This window comes from Bacillus rossius, chromosome 1, assembly GCF_032445375.1.
Source record: "Bacillus rossius redtenbacheri isolate Brsri chromosome 1, Brsri_v3, whole genome shotgun sequence".
Taxonomy (NCBI): Eukaryota; Metazoa; Arthropoda; class Insecta; order Phasmatodea; family Bacillidae; genus Bacillus; species Bacillus rossius.
Genome location: NC_086330.1, coordinates 214,928,581 through 214,952,836, shown reverse-complemented (window position 1 = coordinate 214,952,836; position 24,256 = coordinate 214,928,581). Strand labels below are relative to the sequence as shown.

The 24,256-nt window shown below is 40.1% G+C and overlaps 1 protein-coding gene across 1 annotated transcript in view; it reads right to left on the bottom strand.

The window, feature by feature from the left end:
* LOC134527278 (uncharacterized) overlaps positions 1 to 24,256 on the bottom strand; it is a 466,201-nt gene that overhangs the window by 191,253 nt on the left and 250,692 nt on the right. The window contains exon 4 of the mRNA XM_063359815.1: positions 4,252 to 4,417. Within this exon, the coding sequence (XP_063215885.1) occupies positions 4,252 to 4,417 (166 nt within the window). The remainder of the gene's footprint in view (positions 1 to 4,251; positions 4,418 to 24,256) is intronic.

Below are 24,256 nucleotides of genomic sequence, written 5' to 3'. Positions count from 1 at the left end.
AAAATTTATCACCCTTTTCAATTTGGTTTCCGTACATCTTTAACAGTGTTTTGAAGGAAGGACAGTTTCCTTGTTTATGTAGGTCAATTACATTGGCACTACACAAATCACTCACCATACGTTTCTGTTCATTACCACGGACGTAAACAACGTCGTCTTCCGGCTCGACGAGATCACGTAGCACAGATGTAAGTTGTTCATAGTCCACATCACCTTCATTCCACGAGAGTCCGTTCACTTCATAGGTTAGACGACGGTTCTCGCGTTGTGACTTTCTGTCTAGCTTAGTCCAGTCACACGGTGGTTTAAATATGTATTCGCTAGTCTTGACTTCGTCACCGCCAATGACGGACGTCACGGACAGTTGCTTCACTACAGGTCCCTTTTGGGACGTAAGACACTGGACGTTGACAAGAAAGAGTGTCATATTGTCATTACTCACAGTTACACATACGGCGAGGCTGGAGTGACGTGACTAAGATGCTGGCTCTGCGAGGATGGCGCTGCGAGGCCGGAGAGCTGACACTACAAGGCTGTGAGGCTGGCCTTGACGGAGACTGGGACGTCTGGATGCTTGCAGCTGTGACCCCTGGCACTCAGGAGCTAGGCTGCTGCTGCCGCTGCCACGCATCTCGTCGCTTCTTGCACCGCGATTTCATGTGCGGCGTGTCGGGCACGGACGACATATCCTTGTCGCACTCGGTGCATGGTAGACAGTCTTGGATGTCTGGGTCTAGCTGCAGGTACACCGGCAGGAACTTGTAGACGTATCTTATCTCTTGAGGGGCGTAGACCAGGAGAAACTCCTTTGGTAGATAAGGTAACTCCGTCTCCTTATCCAGTGCCGCAAGCGTGCGCACTTTACCATATGCTAAGATGGCCGTCAAGATCTTTGCTCCGCTCCCACAACAAGCAAACATCGTCTTTCCTTCAGGCTGTGAGCTACGGCAAAAACTGAAGGCTTCCCGGGTCCTGCGGCCGGTATTTATACTCTAAAAGGTAGAATAGGGGTGAGGACGAGGGTAGGGGTGGGAATGACGGTAAGGTGAGGGAGGGAGTGGAAAAATACAAGAGTAGTGGTGGGGGGAGGTTATTAAGATGAAAAATAATAAATTAAAAAAGGGGTGAGTAGGGGGAGGGTTTAAGTTCGTATATGTGTTGGTAAAAGTGGTGGGGGTCATTCTGCCTGCGTCCACCGCGGGAGAGGGATCGGTCGTCATTTTTTAATTTTTTTTGCCTCAGTCGGGTTCGAACCGAGGACTCCGAGCTCCGTGTCGAAAAGTAATTTTTTTATTAATAATTTATTAAAATTTTATTAAGTGAATTTTTTTATAAATTTAAAAAAAAAAATTCGTTAAAATCGGATAATAAATGAAAAGTTAAAGATGGCGGCCGTAACGAAAATTGCAACAGTGACATCATCATTCAAAATGGCGGAAAACACATCACCGGAATTTTCTAGAACACAATGATGTCATCCAAGATGGCCACAGTGATCTACTTGTCCCATTACGATGTGTCCCGTTACGCTTTTCCCGTTACGCTTATCCAAGATGGCCGCCGTGACGTCACAATCCAAGATGGCCGCCGTGACGTCAGAATCCAAGATGGCGGTCGACAATATTCAATCCACCGCCTGAGGCCTGATCTCGGACCGGCCAATATATACTACTCTATATATATATATATAAAATAATATATATATGTAAGCTCGCTTTAAGTCATGTATTAAGACAGCAATGTGAATTCTACCTTAAATGTCACTCTGCTACAGTCGATAATGTGGTAAGCCTGAGGGTCCGCTCTCTGGGCGACTAGGGCAGTTCCCGCCCGACTTAGTCGCTTCATGTACATAATTGTACTAGCGGTTTTAGTTTAGGTAGCCTCCTCCCAGTAATAGTACTTAAACGGCTGATTGGCGGCCTATCTGCCGTGCTGGGATTGGGTCTCAACGAGGAGGCAGAGTGGAGCAAGATTGAACGGGTGAGAGACACCACCCGCCCTTCAAAGATTGAATAGATGTTCGCACGGAGAAGTGGTCACTCGGACAAGTTGTGCCATTGTGCACTTGTTGTGTGGGCATGCGCCCATTATTGCTTATATATTTTGTTTAATTAAATGCAAACTGGGAGGCTAAATTTTTTTTATTATATCGCTTTGCAATACCTAATTGTTTTTAACTTTTGGATTATTTGAAGTATAATGAAATTATTATTATCTTAAGTATCAATTTGTAAGAAATAGTTGTTATTGTATAAAAATCATTTTTTTGTTAAAATATATTTATGTCTTTGTTAAGCTTGGTGGATTTAAAAGAAAAACATATGGACTTCAAAAGACTTTAAACATCATAAATTAATTTTTGCTTTTGTTTATATAAATATTGTGGTTAAGACTTAATTACTGAGTTATTGCAGTTAAGTGCAGAAAAGTGTAACCTATGTTAAGATTCTCATCTCTACGTATTGTCATATATATGGTCATCTCCCTATTGAAAAGGAAAAGGTAATACTTTCCTTTCTACTTTTGTCAGCCATGAAGTAGACTTCTAAATTTTTGTGCTCCTCAAGTATCCATCGACATCCATGTCGAAAGTTGTGTATTTACTACCGCATTAGGTGAGTTTTACTGCCTTTTCCCGGGAATCATGGTTTTATAATTATTTATGGGATAGTTATATTTTTTGTTGTTATAAACTTGTTTAGCGGTCCGGGTGTTGGCGACCTCTCGCTGCCCCATGCCTGAGGCGTGATCAATAAGCTTGGCCCATAACATCTGAGCACCCCAGGGCTTGTCCCGTGGTTCTACGGCGATGGGAGCCGCCAACAAAAATCCCAGGAAAGTTTTCGTCGACTAATTCCTAATCATGCAGCATGGGTAGTTAACCTGTTTCGGCCACGTGTATCTTCTTGCAATTTCATCGACTATTTCATCAAATTACCCCTTTGGCATCGAAATCAACATTTAGTTTAGGAATAATATTTTAATGATAATATTTTAATACTTTCTGTATCTTAAATTTACCTTAATTTTTGAAAATGTAACTAAGTAATAACATTTGTGTAAGGGGCCCCACTTTTGTGTTGACTGTACGAATACTCAACTAATATCTTTTATTATCTTGTTTCAATAAATATGTTTTGTTATGGCTGACCTGATATCAGTGTGTATTTTATGTTGCAGTCTCCTTAACCATTTATTTAATTTCTTATTTATATAAATTCTTAACAGGTTATCAACTTTTGTTCTGTAGTTTTCCCAGTCAGCATATTTCCTTTATACTCGTTTTTTTTTAATACAACACAGTGCCGTGCCATTGAGCCTAAGGTCCTGGAGTCTTCCGTCGTGATTTACCTTGGTGAGGTTTGGTAAACCGAACCAAGAGTAAATTAAGGGCTCAAAGTGATCCTTCGAACAAAAGGAGCTCGGAAAAGTGGTTAGTGTTTATTTGGACAAATTGACTTTCGGACAACTGGTAGGCTCCCGCTTCTATGTGTTAATCCCGGGAAAAAGTGGATGGAGAATCGAAACCAGGTTTGTTACAGAAATGCAGGGAGATGATTCGAGGATGTAATGTGCCTGCAACAGTCAGTCGGCAGTGTGAGCTATGAGCTGCATTTTTTGTAAATAATATTGCAGAGCCATTTGGCACATGACACATAATATGTGATTATGCTATCACCAACCTCTCCCCAACCTTGTTCGTTAGATACACTATTTGCCATGACTCGTCCTGCCACTTCCCTCCCTTTTGCCATGTCTTAAACCTGATACATATGTTTATTTCCTCCACAGTTCAAATACTGTAAAAATAATATTCTTACTAATATTAATGCATTTTAAAATATATTGTTTCTTTAAAAGTACTCACGATTCACAAGGAATATATATTTTTTCTTATTTGGTGGCAGTTTCTACAAGGTGTGGCACAAAATATGTAGTGTATGTTGGGTAAGGTGATTAAAAAATAACTATTTAGGACAAAAGTGTCAGTGCACAGTAAATACTGTTAGGACAGAAGTTATTTGAGGCTTTATGGGAGATAAGAGGTAATAGGTGCAGTAGTGACATCAGTGAAAGAAGAAGCAGTAAATCCATACTGACGGCTGGCACAGTCCTGTATGTCGAGAGGAGTATCCAGGAAGGTGCAGGTGTTCAGCATGGACATGGCAGTACAACAGGAGGAAGTATCGCACTAGCGATAGCAGAGGCAGTATAGTAGTAAGGGCAGTAGTAGTGCCCGAGTCTGACCAGCACAGCGGTCCTGGATGTCGAGAGCAGCGGCCAGGAAGGTGCAGGCGTTCAGCACAGACATGGTAGAGGCAACGTGGTCCTCGGCGGCCTTGCGCAGAACTTCCACACCCAGCTCCTGCGCCAGGCACAGAATCTCGAACACACCGCTGTCCTGCAGTATGATCTGCACATACATGTGACTGCTTCAATTCCTCGCTCTTGTAGCAAGGATTGTGGGTTCAATAGCAGCACGATGGTATGACCTAACTTATGAGGAAGTTTTTAATGTCTAAGTGTTTAGTTACAAATTTGGAAACACAAGAAAACACAAGTGAAACTGATATCAGTGTCGTGCTCACAGATTTAATATGCATCAATTTTAGTGATAAATTTTTGTAGTTGGCTAACGATAGAACAAAAAACTCATGAAACAGTAGGACTAACCGAAATGCGATGTTGCATTGTTGATGTTGTTCTTCCTCTTTCCCCTCAACCTCCTTCAAGATGTTACATTCTACTCTGACACTTGGGTCAGAATAGTCGAGGGGTCAGATCTCTAGTCGCTTACATCTACCGGATACATCTTAAGAGCTATATGTGAAGGACAATTTCTTTATACAGTTACTTCGATTTCATCTCACCATCCCAAAAGTCAATGGGAGGTTAAGACCTAATTAATTATTTCCTATTGTCCAGTTATATATTTATTCATCTGATACTATGTCCCCTAGCTGTATCACATACTTTGAACTCCGGGGACAGGCAAACATGAGTAATTTTTATTCGTTTGTTCAACTGAAGAAACGAAGAAATTGTCATGAAGTGTTTTAAAAGAACTTGATGTCATAAGTGCTTCAATTTACTGCAATGATTGTTATAAGAAAAAAAAAACATAATATTAAAATATTTTCCCAGCATTTTCTGGCATTGCTTTAGAAATTGATGACATACTATTGCTCTATTCCAACACCTCCCAAATTAAAAATATGCACTCACTTCTTTAAGACACCTGTAACTATGAATAAAAAAGTATTTTATTGTCAAACATAATTTCATAGGTGTAAAACCACTGATATAATAAAAACTGCTTAGCTGCATATACTTTTAGATAATAACAAAAATACGTCCAAAATTAAATTTCAAGAGCTCATAAAAAGGGTTGGGGGGGGGGGGGGGGGGAAGCGAGGCAAAATAAATGCTTACCAAAGATGTGGGAGTAGAAGGATAAAGATCAGTGATGCTAAACTTAAAGCAGGTTGTTGCTCTTTAAAAACCACACGGCGAGGGGTCAATTATTTTCTAAGCATAAATTTTGTCATCAGTTGGTTCATCAGGTTGGAGGTAGGTGTTGCTCATCTCAGGAGCGCTGTGATATTTTTAATAAAATTATGATTACAGTGTCTTAGGCCCGAACCAGGGATGCATGCAATCATCTTCAAATTGCAGGCAGAGACCTTTGCCACAGAAATACCAGATCGGTTGAAAAACAAATAATTTATAAGGAATATATGCTTTCAAATTATGCTTTTGATTTAAAATAGGGAAAACCTAAATTCAATTTCAAAAAAGTAGTTGGCAAAAGGTGCAAAATTTAATTTTAAAAAAAATTGGTTGCCTGTATGTAAAGTCGGTTGACGAACGATAGTTTAACGTGACAACGTCATAAAAAAACATTGATGAAATTATTGCATACTTTTATGAATAAAATTAAATCATTTTTATTGAATTATCACTATTTTGTATGGATACAAAGGAGTGAAATGAAGTCTACAATTTAATTGATAAATTTACTTTTATTTGCACTCATTAATTCAAATAATGTTTATTACTTTATCGAAGAGATTATTTTAACTATAAATGTTATACATGTTTGCTATTTAACTTCTTCCAATCTGTGTGATTCTGTTAAGGATAGGACGATGATAGGAAAAGTAGGAAACGAATAGTAGTGTTTCAAGTTTAATGTGCCTCGAAAAAGTCAAATCGATGGTTGTTCCAATCGAGTGGAAGAGAGATAGATGCGGCGCAAGCGTACAATGAGCGTAACGGGACACAGCGTAACGGGACCCTTTTTTGTGCGTGCAGCCGGCGTTCATCGATTTATTAGACGCTGTTACGTCAAAAAATTGGTTGTCTGTGAAGTCGGTTTACGGACGATAGTTTAACGTGACAACGTCATAACAAAACATTGATGAAATTATTGCATACTTTTATGAATAAAATTGAATCATTTTTATTGAATTATCACTATTTTTTATGGATACAAAGAAGGAGTGAAATGAAGTCTACAATTTAATTGATAAATTTACTTTTATTTCAACCCATTAATTCAAATAATGTTTATTATTTTAACAAAGAGATTATTTTAACTATAAATGTTATACATGTTTGCTATTTAACTTCTTCCAATCTGTGTTATTCTGTTAAGAATAGGACGATGATAGGAAAAGTAGGAAACGCATGGGAGTGTTTCAAGGATGATGTGAAGGAAAATGGCTTACCCAACACCAAAATGCAGTCAAAAATAATATATTTGCGCCACGGACTCTGCAGCAATGCTAGGAGTAACGGATTAGCAAAGAGCATTGAAAATGTTACATTAAAATGCATGAAAACAGAATTACTCCACGGACTCGATCGCAATGCTAGGAGGTTCAGGTAAGCAAAGAGCAATATAAAATGAGCGTAACGGGACACAGCGTAACGGGACAATGTGCGTAACGGGACACTTTTTTCGTGCGTGCAGCCGGCGTTCATCGATTTTTTAGACGTTGTCAAGTCAAAAAAATATTTGCAAGAAGGCATCATTCTTATTAACAGCTGTTGATTCTAGAATGTCATGTACAAGTGATTTCCTTTGGTTGCACCATATTTAAATTCAAATACCTACTTAAAAAATGCAACATTTATTTTTAAAAAAACTGGTTAAGGACATTACCTTTAAATTTACTGAATGTACACATAGTGCACAAGGAAAGCCTTTAATGTGCTACAATCCCCACCTTGGTTTAAAATTGGGCCATCTTGGATGGAGATGTATAGGCCTGATGCACCTAATGATTCATTCGTTGACATGCATAAGGTACACCAATAAAAACTTTCAATATGCCACATCCTCTACCATCTTAGAATGAGGAAAAATTCCATCTGGGATGGAGAGGCGTAGGTATAGTGTGCAAGCATTCCTTTACATGCATTAGATGCACACATGAGATACAAGAAATTTCTCAAATTGTTAAAGCAAAGTTTTTGACGTGACAACGTCTAATAAATCGATGAATACCGGCTGCACGCACGTAAAAGTGTCCCGTTACGCACATTGTTCCGTTACGCTGTGTCCCGTTACGCTCATTGTACGCTTGCGCCGCATCTATCTCTCTTCCACTCGATTGGCCTATGCGTCTGAGGAGAAGAAAGACAGCGGCAGCTCACAACTTACATCTACACGTGAACTGTTTCTTCGACTGTTTATAAAGTGAAGTGAAAAGTTAATGATGTTTTCATTGCTTATTACAACAACAATTTTGGCAATAAAGGTAAATTATTCTTGCATTTTAAAAATCTGATTACTAGTATAATTTCGAGTATTTATTCTTTTATTATTAAAGAAAGTAGCATCTGTCTGCGAGTGCAGTAATAATAGATTATGTTAGATATTTGATTACAGTTTATTTATATGAAAACTTGTTCATAATTATATTTAAACGAAAAGTTAGTGATTTTCATTGCTCATTACAACAATTTCGGCAATAAAGTTTAATTATTCTTGCAGTTTAAAAATCTGATTACTTGTATAATTTAACTTATTTATTCTTTTATTATTAAAAATAGTAGCATCTGTCAGCGAGTGCAGTAATAATAGGTTATGTTACATTAGACTAAAAAATTATGGTGATTCATATAATTGATGATAGATATTTTACTACAGTTTATTCAAATGACAACTTGTTCATAATTATATTTAAACTTTATAGCTAAACGCCAGTTTTTAAAATAAATTACAAGTCACCTACACGTGAACTGTTTCGTCGACTGTTTATAAGTGATGTGAAAAGTTAATGTGGTTTTCATTGCTTATTACAACAACAATTTCAGCAATAAAGGTTAATTATTTTTGCATTTTAAAAACCTGATTACTTGTATAATTTCAAGTATTTATTCTTTTATTATTAAAATAAAAATGATTATAATTGATTCATAAAAGTATGCAATCATTTCATCAGTGTTTTGTTATGACGTTGTCACGTTAAACTATCGTCCGTAAACCGACTTTACAGACAACCAATTTTTATAGTGGTATGTATTCCTATAAGGATAGTCATATTTAGGAATCAAAGTAAATTAATTATTAATAGTAGTATGTAATAGCCGGTACTAGATCAGGCCTCAGGCGGTGGAGCCGAGAGCCGGCTCCGCCATATTGGATTGTGACGTCACGGCGGCCATCTTGGATGGTTGTGACCTTGACCTTTGACCTTGACCTTGAATTTGATCCTCAAAAATCGCCAAAATTGGGCAAAATTTGCCCAAAATACGCCAAAATTTCCATTTCTTTGGAAAAAAGTTCCGCCAAAAAAATCTCAAAAAATTCCACAAATTAAAAATTTCTCATTTCGAGGGAAAAATTTCCCGTTTCGAGAAAAAAATTCCCGTTTTTAGTCCTTAAAAATCCCAGCGGCTGAAAATTCCTAAAACTGGCTTAAGCATCCTTAACTCAAGCCTCAGTTAAGCCATTTCTAGGAATAAGGATACCATGACCGCCATCTTGGATTATGTCGTCACCGTTGCAATTTTCGTTACGGTCGCCATCTTTAACTTTTTTATTATCCGATTTTAATAAAAAAAATTAAAATTTATTAAAAAAATTCAAATAATAAAAATTTAATAAAAATATTTAAAAAGCATACTTTTTCGACACGGAGCTCGGAGTCCTCGATTCGAACCCGACGAATGCAAAAAAATAAAAATGACGACCGATCCTTCCCTCGTGGTGGGTGCTGGCAGACTGACTCCCACCACTTTTTATCATCATCTAGTATGACGTCATGGCCGCCATCTTGTCTTCGATGCTGGAAGCCATCATCATTGTATCGTCGGCTAGAGTGCGCCGATGACATGTTAGTTTAATTCGTATCCGCTAGAGTGCAGTAATAATTTATTACTGTGACACCCGCCATCTTGTCATTTGGCCGCCATCTTGAAAATCCGTAATTATTTAGCTAGAAATTCGGGAAAAGTTCCAAAATTCATTAAATAAATCACTCATTAATTTACATATTGATTCGATCGATTCCCGTCCTCGGTTCGATACCCGATCGTTGCAATAATGTTTAATCTTATGTAAAAAAAATAATTTAAATAAACCATGTTCAACATTCGTAAAGAGACTCTAAATCCTCTACGACCACCATCCTATCAGACATCAAGACCACCATATTGGAAATGTGTAATTTTAATGCTAGAGATCCGGGAAATAGTTCAGAAATCATTAAATAAATTTGTAATCCATATAATGATTGATTGGATCGACTAAGGTCCTTGGTTCGATCCCTGGCCGATACAAAACAACTTTAATTTAAAAAATACTAAAAAAGTGTTAGGTTTGAGAAAATAAAAACACCACAAGTTCTTTTAAAAAAAATTTATTACATAAATTCAATACACTATTACAAGTACAAAAAAATACACAGACAAATTACTAAAGTTTTGTGGATTTCTCGACATCTGCATCTGCCACCCACGAATTAAAGCGAGGTGGAAAGCCCCACCACTTGACGTAGGACCGTCCATTTTTTCGTTTTATAATCTTCTCCACCAAGTACGTATCGGGATACAACGTAGGCTGAATCTCTTCGGCATAGAAGCCTCCATGGATAGGTTTGTGGTCCAAATCTTCGAGGTAGTAGGTCCTAGGCTCTGATTCACGAACATGTGTCACACGGAAAAGTTCGGGACTCCAGTTTGCAGTGAAACCTTTCTCGAAGATACCTTTCTGCTTGGAGATTCGCACAATGTCACCGACGTTAGCTTTACGCTTTCGTGGATCTTTCTTCTTCGTGTTGGAAAACACTGTTTGAAGCAGGCGATTGTCCGTTACGTCCTTTGGCTTCATTTTCGTGGTAGAATGCACCGTGGAATTATACTCGCTTATTAGTTTCGACAAGATGTCAAGCCACTTGTAATTTCCGTTAGCCGTGAACTGTCGCCACATCTTGGAACGCAAAGTTCTGTTAAACCTTTCGATAACGGAGGCCTTGACGTTACTAAATGTAGAGTAGTGTTTGATGCCATACTTCTTCATCAAAGCCTTGAAGGTTGCATTGTAGAATTCTTTCCCGAGGTCCGTTTGCAGGTGCGACGGTACACGTCCATCACGCAAAATATTGTTCATGGCCTTGGCTACGTCAGTTGCAGTCTTTGATTTGACAGGTCTAGCCCAAGCGAACTTGCTATAAACATCGATGACTGTCAACATGTACTTGAAACCTTTATTCAATCGGGAATACGGTATCATCTCAACAAGGTCCGCCTGGAATAAATCATCAATTCCACGAACTATGACTTTGCGACGAAGGTATTTTCGTCTAGCAGGAGCATGAAGTTCGCGAGCGATTCCGGTTCGACTCATTGTATGTAGCCGGCTTCCTTCAGTTCTTCAAGTATGGAGACTATTTCGTTGATGTGCGAATAGTTTCCTACACTAAGCGAAGCATGTAGAATTCTAAGGCGATCAACTAATTCATTAGGGTCGTCCCAATATACATAGTCAAATGTCTGACCACTTTCTAGCCTTTTTAAACCTTCTCCGTGTATTGTTAGTTCACTGAAGAGATTAGCGAGAATGTCCATTTTTTCATGATCTACATCTTTATATACACCACTATCTGGATCGTTATCGCGAAAATGTGCATTGGTTAGCTCTAGCAGTTTTTTGTACTCTTGTAAGTCGTTGTGAGAATATCCTTTAGGTTCCCTGCGAAACAGCATTTCGTACAGACCCGGAGTCCCGCGCGTTTTGAACTCTGCTACGCGCACGATGTTTCCTGGTAGAAAGTCTATTTCTTTAGCACCGAGGAACCACTTATTATGTTTTCTGTACACTCCGTAGGTCGTGTCATTATTCCGGCTCGTAAACGATGTCAGGTATGGTCGGACCATTGCATTAACTTGATGTCCCTTTTTCGGTATTTTTTTATTGTGCATGGACTCTGTACTTGTTAAGTCCTCTTCTTCTCGATCTGGTTCATACTTTCTCTTCTTTACAGTCGGCATTTCATCTTCAACTTCTGTCTTCACAATGAAGGCTGGTTCTTCCTTGTTTTTAAGTTCGTCGAGGCGACTAGTGATTGGTTTAAATATCTCCTCATTTTCCATCTCACATGCAAGTCTGGTTCGTCTAGCAAGTAAATATTTTTCGCGAACAGACTGTATAGCTCGATGAAGGTCACTGGCCAGGTCCGACATTGTACTGGCTGAAAACTTATTGCAAGACCTCCTTATATACTTTTTTATTCGTTCGCAGAAACTTCTTTCTTGTGTTTGGCCAAATCTGAATTTGTTGACGATTGAGATAGTGATGCTTTCAGACTACTTTGAAAAGTCCTCAGATCGTCACGTCTTTGTGCATTCGATACTTCAATCATGTCGCGAATGCGAGAATCCGAAGCTTCCACGCGCTGGTCTATGGCTACGAGATACTCAAGAAATTCCTTTTTCACCCCGTCTACTTTTTGAGCCAGTAGCGAAATGTATTTGCGGATAACGTCGTCATGAGACTTGAGAGCAGTACCTAAGTCTCGTCTGCTACGGCCGAATTTCGAAATGCTTTGACTCATGTTTGGCGATAAACTGATCGAAACCTCGTCTGTACCTGCCCTTATATAGAGGCCAGTCTTTGACTATAACTAGGAATCCGTGTTCTTCTTTCCAACACAAGGAGCACATGTCTTTGAATTCCTGGAATGTCATGTCGGTGTTTACGTGATCATCATAAGCGTGGCGTAAATTAAGTTCGTCCATGCGAAACAAAACTATGACATTTGCGTTGTCTCGTAGGAGATGTTTTGGAATACGACTGTACGTCTGACACAGGTAAACACAATCTACCTTGGCGTGTCTGCCCATGGAAAAGTACTCTTGTATTATGCCTTGTTTCTCGCACATTACATCGTCGAAAACAAACACGGAATTGGCTTTTGCTTCGCTTGGGGGTACAACATCGGTATTATCGCTAAACGGAAAATACTCCAGACCATCCACCGAGCGTAGAACAGTAGCTAGGCGCCGGTACTTTGGCTGTTGCAACGACTTGGAATACAAGTAGACGTTCTCGAACCGAAGACCATTTGGCTCCTCCAGTAAACTCAGTAAAACACACGTCTTGCCACAGTTTGACGGACCCGCCATTATGCATCGTACAGCAGAAGGCAACAGTAAGCCATGTCGTGATTCACGCGCACTAAATACATCGTCTTGCGTAATGCGCACGGGCAAACACACGTCTTGCTTGACGACCTGCATTGTACTAAAGTAATTGTATAAAAGAAGCGTATTTATACTTTCTGGTCAGTTGTGCGTAATGACTCGAAGAGGTAAGAACAAAAAACACATCGGTGCAGGACTCGTAAACTCGCTGATAAACAATCTTCCATTCGAGCTACACATTCCCGGCTACAGATTTTGCGGCCCCGGGACTAAACTAGCGAAAAGGTTAGCTCGCGGTGACGTGGGCATTAATTCTCTGGACGAACAGTGCAAGCAGCACGATATCGCATATTCATTAAGCAAGGATCTGGAATCCAGGCACCGGGCCGACAAGACATTGGCACAGGAAGCCGAAGATATAAGTAAATCGTCGAACGCGGGACTTGGAGAGAAAATCGCAGCGTGGGGCGTTTCCAAAATCATGAAGGCAAAGACGAAATTAGGACTGGGCGCTCGTCGAGCCGGCTCCATCAAGTCAAAGACTAACTCGCGCAAGACCAAACGCAAGACTGGTGCAGGCGTACAAAAAGCCAAGCAAAAATTACAGACTCTCGACAAGAAGATTATAGGAGGATTTCTTCCTTTGCTTTTGCCTGCATTGGGTGTTCTCGGCGGCCTCATCGGTGCAACGAGCGGTATAGTGCGGGCAGTCAACACTTCGAAGAATGAACGCAAGCAGTTAAAAGAAGCACAGCGACATAATGCCAGCATGGAAGCCATTGCCATCGGTAAAAAAAACGGCGCAGGACTGTACTTACGGCCGCACAAATCAGGCCGAGGCATGAAAAAGAAACGAGTAAAGAGAAAATCCTAAGTTCCCTACCGAAACGACCGCTCACCAACGTAGATTTAATAAAGTACGCACGCAAACTTAAAATACCAAACTTCCGTGGCGTGTTTATGCGAGACACTTTGCCCAGCAAGCCAAAAACGCACGAACGTGCCATCATTAATTTAGACACGTCGGCGGGTCGCGGCACGCACTGGGTGGCCTATGTAAAGACTGGAAACATGGCCGAGTACTACGATAGTTTTGGAAATTTACGGCCTCCGTCCGAACTGCGACAGTACCTGGGTCGGACCACTACGTTGTTTTACAATTACGAAACGGAACAGAGGCCAAATCAAACAAACTGCGGACACTTGTGTCTTCGCTTTTTAACAAACAAAAATTAGCTGACCAATAAAAATTGCTACTTAAAGGTTGTGCAGTGACGATAATTTATTATTCATGTCGATAACACTTACCTTGACAGGTCACGCATCTGAGCTGCGGGCGGTTCATTTCCCGCCTCTGGATTTAGACGGAGAATGGTGTATCGGACTCGTAGATTTTTAAACGTATAATGCCATACCGAACATCGACGAGGAAAACTGCAAGATATGCTTCCTGAAAAGCGATAGGACCGCTCATGAAATACGGTTACCTGTTGGCTCTTACGAAATAGATGACATTGCAAATTACATCAGGGATATGTTACCACAGGATGTAGACTTTCAACTGCGTGGAAATCCAAACACTCAAAAAAGCATTCTAACATGCAGTGAAAATGTCGACTTTACGAAACCTGGGACCATAGGTACGATGCTCGGATTCGAATCAAAGGTGTATGGTACAGGAAGAACGTACGAATCTACGCGCGCAGTAAACATTTTGCCTGTGAATGTCATAAGAATAAACTGTAATTTGGCAAGTGGAACGTATCTCAACGGAAGATAAAGCAACATGCTGCACGAGTTTTCGCCGATGGACCCCCCAGGATATAAACTGGTAGAAGTACCGCAAAGTATCATTTACGTTCCAGTCGTCGTGAAGTGCGCACACGAAGTCGTCGTCCGAATCGTTGACCAGCGAGGACGATTGGTGAATTTTCAAGACGAAGAAATTACATTACGTCTGCACTTGAAGCGATGGGCATAAAGTTCGTAACACCGAACAGTTATAAAAGAAATCGTATTGTCGTGAATAAGAACAGTTCTCTACCAGACATCGGTGCATTAACACCTGACAACATAAAGTATCTTCTCAGTATTGGACAAGTGCCGAATAAATATGGAAGACGAAATCCTCAACGTGGAAGATCCGGTCATTTTTGATGACAGCATTACTAAAATGGAATTGCACGAGTACCAGCCTTTCCTGCTCGGACCGTACGCACTACCATCGGAAGTACGCATTGCTGTACAGCACCAAGATATTTGTACTTTACCTTCGCAGTAATTTCTACGTATAAGAGGCACGCTTACAAAAGCGGATGGTACGCACCCGACAACGACATCAATATCCTGCAATGGTATTCTTCAACTAATCGAGCGCATTACTTATGTACTCAATGGTGTCGAGGTAGACCAGACGAGAGATGTAGGCATAACATCTGCTATGAAAAATTACCTTTCGCTCACGCCAAATGAACTGTCTGCTGCAAAGATGGCCGGTTGGGCTCTCGAGGATGAATATAAGCTTCCGGTTTATGCCGAAGGGAAGTTCGAAGTTTGTGTTCCTCTGTCCATGCTTCTCGGAGTCGCTGAGGACTACAAGCATATAATCATTAATTCGAAACAAGAGCTCGTACTGCTTCTAGCCAACACGCACATTAATGCAATTGTCGCCGCTGCTGAAAACCCTCAAGATGGATCGCTAACACTTCAGTCTATCGAGTGGATGCTGCCCCACATCCAAGTGAGCACCGTTGAGCGAGTCAAGATGTTGAAGAACATAGAAAATGGCAAGAACTTCGATGTGCCATTCCGATCCTGGAGCCTGGAAACTTATCCTGGCTTGCCTCATAGTCAGCGTATCAATTGGATAGTAAAGTCCAGCTTCGCTACGGAAAAACCAAGATACATCATCGTCGGACTTCAGACCGGAAGACAGCTTAATGCAGGAGTAAGTCGCTCCGTATTCGATAACTGTCAAATACGTAATGTAAAAATATTTTTAAACAGCGAAAGTTATCCGTACGTTGACATGAACATGGATTTTGAAAGTGGAAGATTTCTTCTAGCATATCAAATGTATGCCAAGTTTCAGCAAGCTTACTACGGGCGGATACAGTCACCGATACTGAGTCCCGACAGTTTCAAGAACAAGGCACCGTTAATGGTGTTTGACGTTTCCAAACAGGATGATCGTATAAATTCAAACATCATCGACTGTAGGATCGAGATAACGACTAGCGGAAATATTCCGCCAAACACCTATGCTTTTTGTCTGATACTTCACGATCGGCTTGCATCGTACAATTGTCGAGACAAACTTCTGAAAATTCTGACATAAATACCGTTTCGTTTTCTATGATAATTTAGTTACGACCGAGCATTGCTAGCGACAAGATGTACTGCAACCTGCAAGGTTTCCAGAGCCAAAACGGATTCGTGTTCAAGGAAATTGACATCACTCACGACGGCCGGACTCGAACACGCACTTTCCGACCTCCGTATCCGTGGAAACTACTAGACGAAAAAAGTAAACGGTCGAATGAATGGCTATGTAAATATTATCATGGACTAGAGTGGGACGAAGGAAAAATTCCGTACCACCAAGTGAAAAACACTATTGAAGATTTACTACTGCAAAACGAAATAATCTACGTCACCGGACCTGAACAGAAGAAATGGCTACGAGAACTGTGTGACGTCGGAGCAGCTGAAATTGTGGATATACAGACCGACTACGGTTGTCCTTCCCTGCGCAAGCTTAGTGCAATATACGCCGTGCAGCTACGTGACAAGTTTGAACTTGTTTGTGTCTGTACAAACTCGCAGTTAATGCAGAAATGGCACACACAGTGTTAGTAGGAGCCTGCATATATATAAATGGCGCACCTACGTACGTGCCTTCAGTTGTCGTTCGACCTGCAAGAAGATGTTTACGTTTCATATTGCTAACGTGTACGTGAGCGCAAGACCTAGCTTCAGCAGTGTCGAGTACAGCTACTGGGATTCCGGGTATCTACGTACATATACAGAAACCTGTGATGGAGGCGCTCAGCATTGGCGGTTTGCGCACTTTTCTGTGTCCTACGAACCGACCCAGCAGCTGGTAGATTGTTGCGAACCTGGAAACTGTGCCGTCTATCACATGAGACCACACACAATCCTTCCTGCCAGCATCGCTGAGGTAGTCGCCTCGTCTGCACGTGCAACACCAAACAAGGACGTGTTGCAACCTGTTGCGGCCTGTGATGCTTCTACGCAGACGTCCAAACGGTGTGCGTCTCGTCGTCGCAGTTCAGGCAGTGAATCTGTCCCAACTAGCACTGAGCCAAAGCCCAGGTGTAGACGTGGTCACAGACGTCATCGACCATGTCTTGTCGGAGTTGTCGACATCGCAGAAGATGACCAGCTGGAAATCTGTGTTCCTGATCTCGTGGCCTGCGAACCAGTTGGAACCGGAGTCGACGAGTCAGTTCGTGCGGCATTAAAGACTTTGCTTGTGAAAATGCTTGATTCCTTAACCTAATGTGTATTTGTGTACTCTTTATAAATAAATGTGTAAAACTTGAACTCGTGTGTTTTTATTTCTATAATTTTTAGGTACCTAATAAAAAAATTAATTTTAAATACAGACATTATTTTGACTCATGTAGCATACCAGTAGACCGTGGGTATATAAGCGAGGTTCGGACGACTGAACCCGCAGTTCACCTCTGGCCGCAGTGCTGTACGGACGTGCTCTCTCCATTAAGTTTCGTGAGATTTAGTTATGTCGACCGGAATAGAAAGTTTACCGTCAGCAGCGGGGACCTCGATGGCAGCAACGATGATGGAGACGGAGATCCCGATACCATTAGCAGAGGAGACCATGGCAGCGGAGGGCTCAATGTCTGAGGTGACGACAGCTGTGAAGATCCCGATACCTGTTGCAGAGGAGACAACGATACGTGCTGTTCCACCATCAGCTGACATTTCATCATCTGCATTCCAGACATCAATTAATGAAGAGCATACATCGCATCAATGCAAATATTGTGGTCCATCATTAACTAGAACTTCAAATGCGCGCAGACATGAAAGAAGCAGCTGTCAGAATAATGCTCAAAGAATACTGTTTCAGTGCAATAAGTGCAATAAACTAATTTCACGTCTCGACAGCTTACATCATCATTATAAAAAATGCTCCGAGAAGTATAATGAACATGGTTATTGATTTGACTCATGTGTTGAACAAGCAAATGAGACTATATAAGTGAGACCCTAGGTGATATGTACTTCAGTCTGTCTCTGACTGCGGTGATGAACGGCTCGGATAGTTAGACTTGTATTACATAATAGACCAGTATCTAGCTATTCTTGAGAACTCGATGGTATCATTACCAGTATCAACACCAACCTGGATCGAAGGTCTACCATCATCAGTGCAGAGCACGATGACAACGACGTCTACAGCTACACCTGCTCTCTCAGCACAGCAGGAGATTTCGACGCGTGCAACATCTTCCGCAGAGCAGACCTCAACGGCTTCAGAAGTTAACATGTCAGCAGTGTTACAATGGTTGTCAACAGTTCCAGTGGCATTGATGAAGGAAGGAGCATCCAACGGTGTTCCATCACCCGACTGCACATACTGCGAGAAGATCAAAAACTTGAAATTACGTGATTATGTAATACACAATTGTAGTAGTAACTCTGAACGCATTAAATATCAGTGCAACAGGTGTTTAAGCAAGTTTATAAACTATGGAAGATTAAAACGACACCTCAGGAATTTAATAGACTAGGTGTACATTCATCAGAATCAAGCTGTATATTTTGTAACAAAACATTAGCAACTATTCGAAGTGCAAAACAACATGAAATATATCACTGTCCTTTTAATGAAGTCGATAATTCGTATTTGTGTGAAAATTGTGGTGTACCAATATGTCGACCTGATAGACTGAATAGACATTTCAAGTCATGTAAAGGACTTAGTCCATACAATAAGAAGACTGTTTGAATCGAGAAATCCACAAAACTTTAGTAATTTGTCTGTGTATTTTTTTTGTACTTGTAGTAGTGTATTGAATTTATGTAATAAATTTTTTTTAAAAGAACTTGTGGTGTTTATTTTCTCAAACCTAACACTTTTTTAGTATTTTTTAAATTAAAGTTGTTTTGTATCGGCCAGGGATCGAATCAAGGACCTTAGTCGATCCAATCAATCATTATATGGATTACAAATTTATTTAATGATTTCTGAACTATTTCCCGGATCTCTAGCATTAAAATTACACATTTCCAATATGGTGGTCTTGATGTCTGATAGGATGGTGGTCGTAGAGTATTAAGAGTCTATTTACGAATGTTGAACATGGTTTATTTAAATTATTATTTTTTACATAAGATTAAACATTATTGCAACGATCGGGTATCGAACCGAGGACGGGAATCGATCGAATCAATATGTAAATTAATGAGTGATTTATTTAATGAATTTTGGAACTTTTCCCGAATTTCTAGCTAAATAATTACGGATTTTCAAGATGGCGGCCAAATGACAAGATGGCGGGTGTCACAGTAATAAATTATTACTGCACTCTAGCGGATACGAATTAAACTAACATGTCATCGGCGCACTCTAGCCGACGATACAATGATGATGGCTTCCAGCATCGAAGACAAGATGGCGGCCATGACGTCATACTAGATGATGATAAAAAGTGGTGGGAGTCAGTCTGCCAGCACCCACCACGAGGGAAGGATCGGTCGTAATTTTTATTTTTTTGCATTCGTCAGGTTCGAATCGAGGACTCCGAGCTCCGTGTCGAAAAAGTATGCTTTTTAAATATTTTTATTAAATATTTATTATTTGAATTTTTTTAATAAATTTTAATTTTTTTTATTAAAATCGGATAATAAAAAAGTTAAAGATGGCGACCGTAACGAAAATTGCAACGGTGACGACATAATCCAAGATGGCGGTCATGGTATCCTTATTCCTATAAATGGCTTAACTGAGGCTTGAGTTAAGGATGCTTAAGCCAGTTTTAGGAATTTTCAGCCGCTGGGATTTTTAAGGAATAAAAACAGGAATTTTTCCCTCGAAACGGGAAATTTTTCCCTCGAAATGAGAAATTTTTAATTTGTGGAATTTTTTGAGATTTTTTTGGCGGAACTTTTTTCCAAAGCAATGGAAATTTTGGCGAATTTTGAGGAATTTTGGGCAAATTTTGCCCAATTTTGGCGGATTTTAACGATTTTTGAGGATCAAATTCAAGGTCAAGGTCAAAGGTCAAGGTCACAACCATCCAAGATGGCCGCCGTGACGTCACAATCCAATATGGCGGAGCCGGCTCTCGGCTACACCGCCTGAGGCCTGATCTAGTACCGGCTATTACATAGGTACTACTATTAATCTTTATAGTATTATTCAGTAAGTGGTAGCTCTGGTTATAAGCCATCATGATTCTGTTTAGTATTGTAATAAACATATTCAGTTTGTGATAGCTCTACAAGTATAGCTCACCACTATACTTATTTTATTAAAAATTAGAATTTTTTAATAAGGTTTAATAAGGTTTAAGGAGAAAACCTTAGAGTGTTATATTAAAAACGCAATTTTTCCCCAAATGGCAAGCCAGCCTTCTTGCGCAGAGATATGAGTGCATTGGCTGCAGCTCTGTGAGAGACTTGAAAATTTAATTCTCATGTAGGTCTGATCACACGAGCCTTGCTCATACAACGAAGTTAGCTTTGTAAATCAAGATGCGAAGCTTTGAAACAAATTATTGCGAGTTCCATGCTCACGATAGTGTAACATTAAGTGCAATGGCTACGAACTGCACGAGCCAGCAATGAAACATATTAAAATTACATGTACCTGACAAGTTTTCAGGTAAAATTAACGCAAATAGCAGAATGGGATATTGAAATAATGTAGGTGAATCAAAAAAATTCATTTGAAATATATTTTCATTATTTTTTTTTTTAAATTGTCTTTAGCAAATACATTTGAAACCACCTGGGCAGTAAATAGTTTTTGGATTTGTGGTGGGAGCAGGTAAAGGCGAGGCGGTAGCCCCACACCTTCTCTATGGTGAGGATTTGTCTCAAGCGACACATGCCTAAGGACTCCACCATAACCTCCTTCACCATCAACACATCCTCTGGCAGCAGTGGCAGGTCGGCCACGTCAAAGGAGGTGGATGAGGGCATTGTGTCCTCTAAGGACACAGGTGGCATCGCCTCTTTAATGTACTCCTTAAAGAAGGGTGCAAACAGGTCTAGAGGTCTGACTCCCTAATCCACCTCCTCAAAGAAGGAAGCAGCCTCATGGTCTGAAACCTTCTCTTGACTGTAAAACATCAATTATTCAAGGATCCGTTTTACAACTATTGTGTTAAGAAAGAAATTAATAAAGTGGATAAAATTATTTAAAGTTATGATAGAGGCTATCATTTTACCATTTAAAAGAGTGAATAAAAAGGGTTTGATGATACAATAGGGGCAATCAGTTATATCATTATAGTAATTATATCAGAAGCCTGTAAATCAGGAGAGAATTAAAAAAAAGACTATCATACATTAAATAACATAATTTTTGCCACTTGAAAATTGTTTGAAAAAAGGGGCTATTAAACTTTTGCAACATAGTAGATAATATGAAATCAGTTTATTTTTGGAACCTTCTTAGTTGGGTTAAACATGTAGGAGTTTTTAACAAAGGCGAAACATACCAACAGTTTTATCTCCACATGTGCACTGGACGCATCCAATGGCGCAAGATTAAGTGCTGACTCGTCCAAGGGGTTGAGGATGAGTTATCACTGACATTTTCTGAAACCACCCATGGGAGTCAGTTGGGGAGGTCAAATAGAGTAATGTTTTGTGGTTTCTAGCTAGATAGCCCTCCAAGCAGGATAGTATAAAGAGCACTGTGATTTGTTCTAACACCACTCAGAGGCAACGTCAGCAGTGTTCCGATCACATCGTAAAAGAATAGTCTGCTTAACGAAGGAAAAAAAAACGAGGAATGGGGGAAAAAAAGATTCAATATAGAGAGGGCGCGGTTCTCTTGTAGGATTTTGATACGGGTCTACAACCCATTATGTTAACTGGAAGAACACTTAACAGACATGAAAAAGGTTACAGTACATATGAAAAGGAAGCCCTTGCTTGCGTGTATGCCTTGGAACGCTTTGAGACCTACCTAGAACATGACGAATTTGACCTTTACACGGACAATCAGGCTTTAACCTGGTTGTTTTCGCATCCGAGACAATTAGGAAAAATCTGTCGGTGGGTAATGAGGCCCACTCGATTTGGTTCAAAATAATTCATGTAAAAGGAAAGGACGGTGTGGTTGCTGATGCCCTCTCGCGGATGTTTGAGGAGGAATTGGGTGAGCAGGATTTGGAAGAGGAGAGGGGAGTAATAAATTGTGGGCATTTTACAGTAGAGCCAGAACTATTCAACAAAGTAGAGGAGGTGTTAGGACAAGATTTTGAAGGACAAAATATTATGCAGGAGGTACAGCAGGGAGAAAATAAGAGTTTCACGATACTGAAGCGTAGATTATACTATCAACCAAGCGGGAAAGAAAAAAGACTTTACATTCATAAGCTTTTACGGCCTATGGTGCTAAAATATTATCACGATAGTGCGTTTGGGGGTCATGGGGGGTGGACAAGACATATAAAAAAATTGAGGGATGAAGTCTATTGGGCGGATATGAAACGGGATGTGCAGAATCATGTTAGCACTTGTGAAGGTTGCCAGTTAAATAAACAAGCGATACATTCTAAATTAGGTAAATATTCCGTTTCCCCTCCCACTCGTCCCTGGGAGAATGTCTTCATAGATATATTCGGTCCATTGCCTCGATCTCGAGGAGGGAATAATTGCCTTTTGATTGTCGTGGATGGTTTCACTAAATTTATTTTTTTCCTACCCTTATCTGACATGAAAGCGGCGAGAATTGTCAAGGCCCTTACGCAGAAGATATGGCAAATTTAAGGAGCACCTGAGAATGTGGAATCTGACAATGCGACGTATTTCAATAGCCAAATATATGGGAACATGTGTTTTCGTTGGGGAATTTGCCACATTAACACTAGCCCGCATTATCCTTGCCCTAATCTGGTAGAAAGAGTAAATAAAAATATCAAGATTGGGCTCACTATCTATCTTCACCAAGACCATCGCCAGTGGGATGAAAATTTAGATATGCTGAGTTTAGGTTTCAATATGGCTAAGCATGACTCCACTAATTTCATTCCCACGGAATTGTTTTTGGGACGGAAAACACCACACCCTCTTTTAAATGTTTGGGGCATAGGAGAGGAATTATGGGAGACCAGTAGTCCGCGTTTATTAGAAGCTAAATGGGTAGAAGCTATAAAAAAATCTCCAGAATGCTCAGAATAAGGTCGCCAAACAATAAAATAAGGGGCGCTTGGAAAATCCTTTTAAAGTGGGAGATTGGGTAGGTACTTTGTAAAAATTTTCCGATTAGCAACAAAGCGCTGCACAAAACGGCTAATTGGAGTTCTCTTACCAAGGGCCTTACAAGGTGATAAGGCATTTAGAGGGAGTAACAGTGCTCTTGCAACGAGTAGATAAAAATTTTGAGACACGTAAAGCGCATATCAGTCATCTTAAGAGGTATACACCCTATCAAAATAAATGATTGTCTTAACGCTTTGTAAGTAAGTGAGTAGGTGTTTTTTTTTTTTTTTTTTTTTTTTAGTTTTCCGCAGCTTGTTAACGAGTAAACGGGAAAGTGGCACAAAGCATTGGTTGGTCTTAATATGTGATTTTTTTGTCTGTCTCATGTGTTTTTTTTTTTCGCGTCTTTTTCTTTCTGTGTGCTTTTCCTCTTGCTTTTCTTTGATGTTGGATGCTTTGAATGGCATGTTTTTAGTACTTCCCCGTTTTCTCCACTTTTCTTGGTTTAAAGCTACATAATTTTTTTATTTGGGTTTGTGTTGGTTTTTTTTTAAGTGGGGGATATTGAGGCGTTTGATATGCCTCCGTTACCTTTTGGTTTAAATTAATTTGTAATTTTAACGTCTTTTAATTGATTTGGTTTATATTGTTTGTTTAAATGCTTAATTATGGATATTTTTTCTTGGTCTTGCCTAAAACACGCCCTGTAATGTGGTTCAACACAACGGACACTAGCGCTCTGCTGTTTTGTGTTTCTACGAGAGTAGTATAGGAATGACGGAACTGGCGCAGGCTTCAGGCTGAGGATTTAGGAGTGGGATTGTCGGTCCGCCATTTTGGATTGTGACGTCACGGCGGCCATTTTGGATGGTTGTGACCTTGACCTTTGACCTTGACCTTGACCCCGGCGGCCATTTTGGATCCGCCATCTTGGATCCGCCATATTGGATGACGTCATGTGTTCTAGAAAATTCCGGCGATGTGTTTCCCGCCATTTTGAATGATGACGTCACCGTTGCAATTTCCGTTACGGTTGCCATCTTTAACTTTTTTATTTATTATCTGATTTTAACGAATTTTTTTTAAAAATTATAAAAAAAATTAACTAATAAAATTTTAATAAAATACTTATAAAAAATTACTATTCCGACACGGAGTTCGGAGTCCTCGG